This window comes from Podarcis erhardii (genome assembly GCF_964252035.2).
Source record: "Podarcis erhardii genome assembly, chromosome: 5".
NCBI classification, from domain to species: Eukaryota; Metazoa; Chordata; class Lepidosauria; order Squamata; family Lacertidae; genus Podarcis; species Podarcis erhardii.
In genome coordinates this window covers 35,719,774-35,728,180 of record NC_138509.1, presented here as the reverse complement: position 1 = coordinate 35,728,180, position 8,407 = coordinate 35,719,774, and the positions used below count along the sequence as shown (strand labels likewise).

General features: G+C 40.2%; 1 protein-coding gene across 2 annotated transcripts in view; it reads right to left on the bottom strand.

Annotated features, from left to right (window-relative positions):
- Nucleotides 1–136: 136 nt before the first annotated feature.
- LOC309341929 (lysosomal acid lipase/cholesteryl ester hydrolase-like) overlaps nt 137–8,407 on the bottom strand; it is a 31,235-nt gene continuing 22,964 nt past the window's right edge. The window contains exons 9-10 of one of the 2 annotated variants that reach the window (XM_081861918.1): nt 1,602–1,667; nt 137–407 (exon numbers count right to left, since the gene is read on the bottom strand). In XM_081861918.1, coding sequence (XP_081718044.1) covers nt 174–407; nt 1,602–1,667 — 300 coding nt within the window. In that variant the 3' untranslated portion in view covers nt 137–173. The remainder of the gene's footprint in view (nt 408–1,601; nt 1,668–8,407) is intronic. The other variant, XM_081861919.1, reaches the window with a different exon arrangement.

Below are 8,407 nucleotides of genomic sequence, written 5' to 3'. Positions count from 1 at the left end.
ATTTTTCTTTAGATCCTTTTGCTATTTATGCTATTTTTGCTATTTATGGGACCTTCAATTTTTTTGCGACAGAAAGAAAGAACATAAATAAATACGTTGATTTATGTAATATTTCTTTAAAACATGAGTCCGCATTAATATCAGATATATAGTTTGGACCTTACATTAAGACTTTATTTGAACTTTTGCATCAGACAAAGCACATCCTTATACAGCTGCTTTGGTGCATCAAAACCCCAGATAAAATCTGTATGTTGCCATTCAGGAATATTCTTATAGAAAACTAAATGAGGGATTTGAGGGAGCAGCTGTTCAATAGCCTCAGTGGTTACAATAATGTCATGTCCACCACTCCACACAGCAGTTGGCACAGTAATGTCTTCTATCTTATAAAATGGGGGTGTACTCTGTTGAGGAAAAGATCAGAAACATGAAAATGACGTTCACCTTTCACATCTTTTTCTCATTTTTAAGACATCATATGGGTCTTCAAATGTATTGGGTGTCTAACATCTGTCCCTTGTAAATCATTCTTTAACTTTCTGTTCAGTATCTAATTCTGTTCTCTGGACCAGCAAAATTATTATTATTATTATTATTAAAAAAAGTAAGTTGGAATCATATAGTCATTTACACAGCACTAAATCCTGGTAGGCTTACTTTTTAGTAGAGCTGGATTAATCTGTCATTTATGGTTTCTCCTGGTTTATCATTTTTCCAGTTTGCACCATTTCTGCAACAATTTGCATTGGTTTTTTTGTATACATTTGCTTGCATATGTCATCTATTACGTGTATTGCTGCATGCAATTTTGCCCAATACATATTTCTGTTCTTCAGTTTCAAGTAATATACATATTTCTGCAAACATATATTTTTTGTAATATAATACAGGCAGCTCCCCACTTACACAGCAGTTACATTCCAGGCTTCCGCATGCATAAGGGAAATGCCCATAAGTGGGGAGCACCTTCAAAACTTCTTCTAGCTCATGAGGATGACATGATCTTCAGGCTCTGGGATGGGTAGCACTGGAGAGGCAACCGCTTCCTCATTTATCAGCAAAGCACTGCTTTGCCCTCAGCAAAGTGTTGCTACACATCCAGCTCTGGGGAAAGTCTCCTCATAAGCAGGAGACTTGTTGAGGCTGCTCAGCCAATATGCAGAAGAGTTCCCTCATGCATCAGCTGAACAAGCTCAACAAAGTCCCACTGCACAGCTGTCTCAGATAAAGACCTTCATCTGAGCCCCAAAGGCAAAATTTAGAGGGGAATGGTAGCTCACTGGTAGAGCATCTGGTTTGTGTGAAGGTCCTAGGTCTCCCAGGTTCTCCAGATAGGGCTTGGAATCAGAGCTGCTGCCAATCAGTATAGACAGAGTTGAAATAGATGGATCAATAGTCTGCCTTGGCATAAGGCAGTTTTCTATGTTCCTACTCATTAAATATCTGTACTTTCATAGACAAAACCATAATTTCAACCAGTTCTGTGTCTTTGGTATTATCCCACTCTTTTCCAAAGGAGAACTCAGAAATCATAACACGGTTCACACTGAATGTCTAACCTGCAACCAAAATGTCTCATTTGAATCCAAACCACTTACCATGTTGTAGACAGCTTTGTTCTTTGATCCATAATCGAAATACTTAAATTGGTTGGTTTTAGCAAACTGAAAATATGGAAAAGACAATATGAAATTTGGAGAGTCACAAGAAAATTCAAACTCTAGGGATCTTGGTTATCAGAATTCCCACCCATCCACCCTGGCCAATAAAAGCAGCAAAAGGTCAGATTCAGTAAAGGACAGCTTCCTGAGTTCTTTCCACAAGATCCAAAGAATTGTTACAGCTCATGTTTGAATATTGAAGTATCTAGAACAGTGATGGCCAAACATGGCCCTCCAGCTGTTTTGGGACTACAACTCCCATCATCCCTAGCTAATAGGACCAGTGGTCAGGAATGATGGGAATTGTAGTACCAAAACAGCTGGAGGGCCACGTTTGGCCATCACTGATCTAGAATATAACTTTTGAGTGGTCTGGTCATCTTGAAAACGACACTTTTACATGAGAAACTAAACAGGCAACTCGAAATGTCAGACTTTTAACTTCCAAGTTTTGAAATGCTGAGAAGATATTAGAACGTACTTGACTTCAGTGTGCAATATTTTTTACAGAAGTAAAATCGGGGTAAATTCCAAGATACACATCTACTCGACACTGGAAGAATGATAGGAAAGAAAATGCTTGAAGAGTTTTCAAGCAACGCCCACATTCACAAGGTCATGGCAATCAAGGCAGTACAGCATACAGACACTTTCATGCTGCACAAGGAAGCAGCTTTCTGATGAAGAGGTGTCTGGGTACCTAGATGGGAATCCCCCCACCCATAGCACACTTCCCAGCCAGGCCGCTGCGCCAGATCGCACCCCCCCCCGGCCTGGCCGGATTGCACCCATGGACTGGGGGTCACGCTCCCCATCCCATCCCTCCCTATGCGTGGTTTGCTACACCCGTATGGGCGGTTCGTGCCACCGCAGGTGCCGGAGAGAATGAAGAACTGGCTACATCTGATAAAATTATCATTGTGGGGCCATTTGCAACACTCTCCCTGCCACAATGTGAAGGTGATCCCATGACGGAGAAGGATCTGGGATAAGAGTTCACCACCACTTTATTGATTTCAGATGTCGGTAGACTTTGGTTCTGGCATTGGGTATTTATCCATCCCAGCCTCCAGTTGGGGGGCTAAAATTTTAAACAGGGTCGTTCTACCAAGGTGGCCATTCCAAAACCACTGCTGGAAGCTCTATGAATTCTCTGCCCCACACTTGCCTTCTGGACAGAGATTTCCACCTAGATCCCTCTAATGGGGTACCCTATAAGCGCTAGGCACAGTCAGCTTTTATCCTTAGCTGGCGGACTAGAATGAGATCTTCCATGCGCAAGTCCGACAGCCAGACACAGCCTCACAGTCTGCCCAAGTTTGGGGAATTTAATTTTTTTAAATCTTTAGACTTGGGGGGCTATCCTGTACTGCCGTGTAGTCAGCTGGGGAATTTACAACAGCCAGATCCTGCCCAGTGGCCATTTCCAAACAACTCTCCTAAGAATAAGAAGATAGTTAATATATGCATTGATTCAATTAATTTCTGAAAAGGCATAAAAAAACCTATTCGACTAATCCCCGTACGACTTAAGATGTTTCATAGTGTCTCATTTTATTAATACTCTGAATAGAAGACTGGATAATTATGCATCCCTGTGTATTCTAATGGTCGATAATTTGGGATTATTGTTGCTTGTTGCTCAGATATAATGAACAACTGAGCACAACTCAAGGAATTTTAGCCACTTTGCAACAATTTCTATCTTTATTTATAAGATTGCTTCCACATAAAGTTGAATGAAAGAAAAAATGGTGAAGCATGGATAACATTTTAAAAGTTGAACACGGGAATATTAGTTATGGGATGTGGCATTTAACAACATTTACTACTAAATTTCAAAACTACCTGTCTTCCCAGAACTATGTCTTCCATGTGGAATTCTGTTTGCCTGCAGGTAATAGCCATCCTCTGTCAGGACTGCATACTCTTCACTGGGGTATCCCCAACACCCGATGATTTCAGGCTGAGTGGAGAGGGATGGAAATAGAAAAGCTAGATTTTAAAAAAAGAATCTGAACATTCGATTTCTGGGACAATGGCTTGAATATCTCAAAGAACAAAAACTTCCAAGGGCCAAGATTATTGTGAAGTAACTTTACTAGCCCAACACCAGGCATGGGAAATCTGTGGCTGTAGCTGGACTCCAGCTCCTATCAGTCCCAGCCAGCATGGCCAAGCGTCAAGGATTATGGGAGTTGTAGTACAACAACACCTGGAGGGCCTTAGGTTCCCTATCCCTCCCCTAAACTCTCATAATGTACACATGATTGTATGCAAGTTTGCCAAACAGACCCCTTTCTGCACACCTTTTTTTTTTTTTTGCCTAATAAAATGATTTTTTGGTATGCTATTTTCACTCGTATATGCATTTTAAAAAACATGTTACTCTGGTATATGCATTTTTATTTCCATTACTTGGCTGGAGAACAGCACACAAAAATTAGAGACGTGCCAATTTTGAAGGACGGCTTTGTATATTTGTGTATTGTTCCAGAAAATGCAAATCATGTAGATTCAGCTTGAAATGCGAACTGAATCAAATTTATTCCCCCTTTCCCCCATCTGGGTATATTTGTGTGAAGTGTACATAACCACAGAGAGATTGTGGTTTTCTCCATTCCACAACAAAAAGACAAAAAGGAAATCTGTACTGATATGATGCAGAACACCAAATCTGTATGGTAAACTACCACAAAGAAATGTCTCACCATGAGAAATATAATGAATCTGCTGCCTAAGGCTTCAGCTAATGCCTGTGTAGCAAATGTCAACATATACACTGAGGAGCCAGTGTAAAACTCTGCTCCGAGAAGGAGTTGTCAAAGTTAACTGTGTCTTCTAGATCAGATAATCTAGCCAAGAGAGTATTGTTTCAAACACAATCAGATTAATTTGCAGTTTGAAATAACTCCTGCCAAGCATGGAGTTTCTTCCTGGAAATGCATGTGCTCTTGAAAACTGTTTTAAAAGGAAATTACAAGGATCCTGGTCTACTGTTTTCAAGGCCATCTGAATTATTAACTTACAATAGTCATAAATTCTTGAGGATTCAGATGTCTTCTGCTGCTCAATTCTTCAGATGTCAGAGCCTGTTGGACAAAGCAGGCCACTCCCCAAAACAGCCACATCTTGGACCTGAGTTTAAAACAGAACTACAGTATCATTCTGCTTGGCCTCCCTGGATTCTGACAATACTCTCTCTCCCTCTGGAAGGAACGGAGCTGGAAGTCCTATCTCCACACAGAGCCAGGTGGGGTTGAGGTGGGGCCAGCCTCCCTCTTTCATTCCTCCTCATCTTCCTCCAGTATCTGCAATGCTTGAGATAGACCCAACAGTGTCAAGTGAGTTATGACACCAAATGGGGTCTGCAACACCTCATGACTAGATCCATTAAACTATGGGGGCTTAGCTCACATGTTTGCTTTGGTAATTTGCAAAACAGGCCATTATATACAATGGGATGCAAGTCTGCTGATTTTTTTCTTGATTGTACTTCAATACCGTAACATATAACACTGTTTAATGTACACAGCTTTGGAATGTAAGCTATTAAAATGCAAGACAAAAGATATGTCACTAAAAAATAAAAATTTTTAAAAATACATGGAATAAAGTATTTTTGCTAACCTGTACCTGTTCATCGGGATGCGGGTGGCGCTGTGGGTTAAACCACAGAGCCTAGGACTTGCCAATCAGAAGGTTGGCGGTTCGAATCCCTGCAATGGGGTGAGCTCCCGTTGCTTGGTCACTGCTCCTGCCAACCTAGCAGTTCGAAAGCACGTCAAAGTGCAAATGGATAAATAGGTACCTTCTCCGGCGGGAAGGTAAACGGCATTTCCGTGCGCTGCTCTGGTTTGCCAGAAGCAGCTTAGTCATGCTGGCCACATGACCCGGAAGCTGTACGCCGGCTCCCTCGGCCAGTAAAGCGAGATGAGCGCCGCAACCCCAGAGTCGGTCACGACTGGACCTAATGGTCAGGGGTCCCTTTACCTTTACCTTACCTGTTCATCAGTGGCTACAAGATAGACACTGCAGAAAACCTAGGTTGTAATAAATTTCAGAGAATAACATCTGTTTCATCATGCACTATTGGATCAACAAAAATGGTTTAGAAGAAAGTATCACCACATATTGAGCATTTGCTTAGTGACAAGGCAAGTCTGTATAAAACATTGAATTGTATATTTCACTCCCTTGGTGTTTTTTTTTAATGTAGCCCACTTAGACATTTATTTTTATATTATGTGGTATATAAATTGTACATATAAAGTTTTAAAATGTGGTTTTAATTGAGAATGTGGTTTTCAGTGATTAATTTCATTTCAATAAATAGCTATTTATTTAATAATACCATCATTGCTTCCTTGCAATTTCCATTCTGGGCTTCAACTAGATTAAATCTAGAGACATCAAACTTCTTCTTTTTCTAAATGACCTCCAATTTTTTCCTACAGTGGGGAGGGAATGAAGGCCAATACACAGAGCTGGGTCTTAATTTTGCAAGGCACATTCTGAGCATTTTAGCATGAGAGGGCAGAAACATTGTGTTGTGTTTTTATTCTGTTGCTGGGAGCTGCCCAGAATAGCTGTGGCAACACAATCAGATAGGTAGCATATATAGATAATAAAACTATTATTAAAAATAATTTATCAGCCTAATCTTCCCAGTCTAACTTAGTTCACATGGTTGGCAAATCATGTTGTGCTTATAGCCTAAACCAGTGGTAGGACTGGTTTAAAGTGATGAAAGCTATCAAGCACTCTTAACTAAAGGAGAACAGCAACTGTGCAAATAAAGCAATGCCACAGCAAACCAGCTTGGGAGGGAAACTGAGATGGCTATGAAAGAAATGACAAGTTTGGGGTTTATGGCATCAAACTGGACACCCTGGTCAAAGATAATGGGGAATTTATTTGGAGTATGTCCCAAAGAACTTGCTGGAACTTTCTTTGAGTATGCATGCATAGAGTCAGACAAAAGATCAGAGGAGAAATTAATGATTATAAGGAGTAGTGTTGAAGAGAAAAAGCAGAGTGGAGCTTCAAACTCAACAGGACTAATAATAATAATAATAATAATAATAATAATAATAATAATAATATTTATACCCTGCCCATCTGGCTATGTTTCCCCAGCCACTCTTGGCAGCTCCCAACAGAATATTAAAAACACGATAAAACATCAAACGTTAAAATTTTAATTTTATAAAATAAAAATAAAATAAAATGTAGTTTAATATTTTGTTGGAAGCCACCCACAGTGGCTGGGGAAGTCCAGCCACATGGGTGGGCTATAAACAAATTATTATTATTATTATTATTATTATTATTATTATTATTATTATTATCATTAAAACTTCCCTAAACAGGGCTGCCTTCAGATGACCACAAATGACCATAAGAAACACCCAGCAAATAAAAACATGACAGGTAAGCCACTGAGGAATTTTTATGAGCTCCCCAGATTATTGTCTCTCTATCCGAAAACAACAGCAACATAAAATTAAGCTAGAGATAAAGAATCCCACTAACCTGTGGAAAGCCCTCCCAGTAGTGATGTATGGAAGTGAAAGCTGGACCATAAAGAAGGCTGATCGCCGAAGAATTGATGCTTTTGAATTATGGTGCTGGAGGAGACTCTTGAGAGTCCCATGGACTGCAAGAAGATCAAACCTATCCATTCTTAAGGAAATCAGCCCTGAGTGCCCTGAATACTTTGGCCACCTCATGAGAAGAGAAGACTCCCTGGAAAAGACCCTGATGTTGGGAAATATGGAAAGCACAAGGAGAAGGGGACGACAGAGGACGAGATGGTTGGATAGTGTTCTCAAAGCTACCAGCATGAGTTTGACCAAACTGCAGGAGGCAGTGGAAGACAGAAGTGCCTGGCGTTCTCTGGTCCATGGGTCACGAAGAGTCGGACACAACTAAATGACTAAACAGCAACAACAAAGGAGTCTCAAAGTGGCTAACATTCTCCTTTCCCTTCCTCCACCACAACAAACACTCTGTGAGGTGAGTGGGGCTGAGAGACTTCAGAGAAGTGTGACTGGCCCAAGGTCACCCAGCAGCTGCATGTGGAGGAGCGGAGACGCGAACCCGGTTCCCCAGATTACAAGACTACCGCTCTTAACCACTACACCACACTGGCTCTCTACAGGAATAAAACTATATTTACATGGGAATAAGCAACATTCTGCTGGGGGTGGGGAGTTAAAACCTTTTAAGGTAAAAAACAAAAAACTAAGCATCTGTAACCACCAAAAAAAAAAAAACCATTAAGGAAGGTGACTGAGTCTGGAGATGTGGGAATTCCTGTTTCTGATGCTGGGAAATAGGGTCTGCAACAGCTCATGATTCAATCCATTAAACTGTGTGGGCTTAGCTAAACTGCTTCCAGTATATTTTAAAATGGCACAATGCAATTTAAACTTGCATTGGCAAGGTGTACTATTATTTACAATGGGATGGAAGTCTGCTTAAGTTTTACAGGATTGTGCTTCATTACAGTAACTTATAACATTGTTAAATGTAAAACTTAAGAATGCAAGCTATTAAAATACATAACTGAAGACAGGTCACCCCCCCAAAAAAAAATTAAAAGATACATGGAAGAAAATATTTTTAACTTACCTGTTCCTAGTGACCAGATCTCAAATATACACAGCCTATATATACCTATATAGGTTATTATAGGTTATAATAAACTTCAGATAATAAGATCAATTTCATCATACATT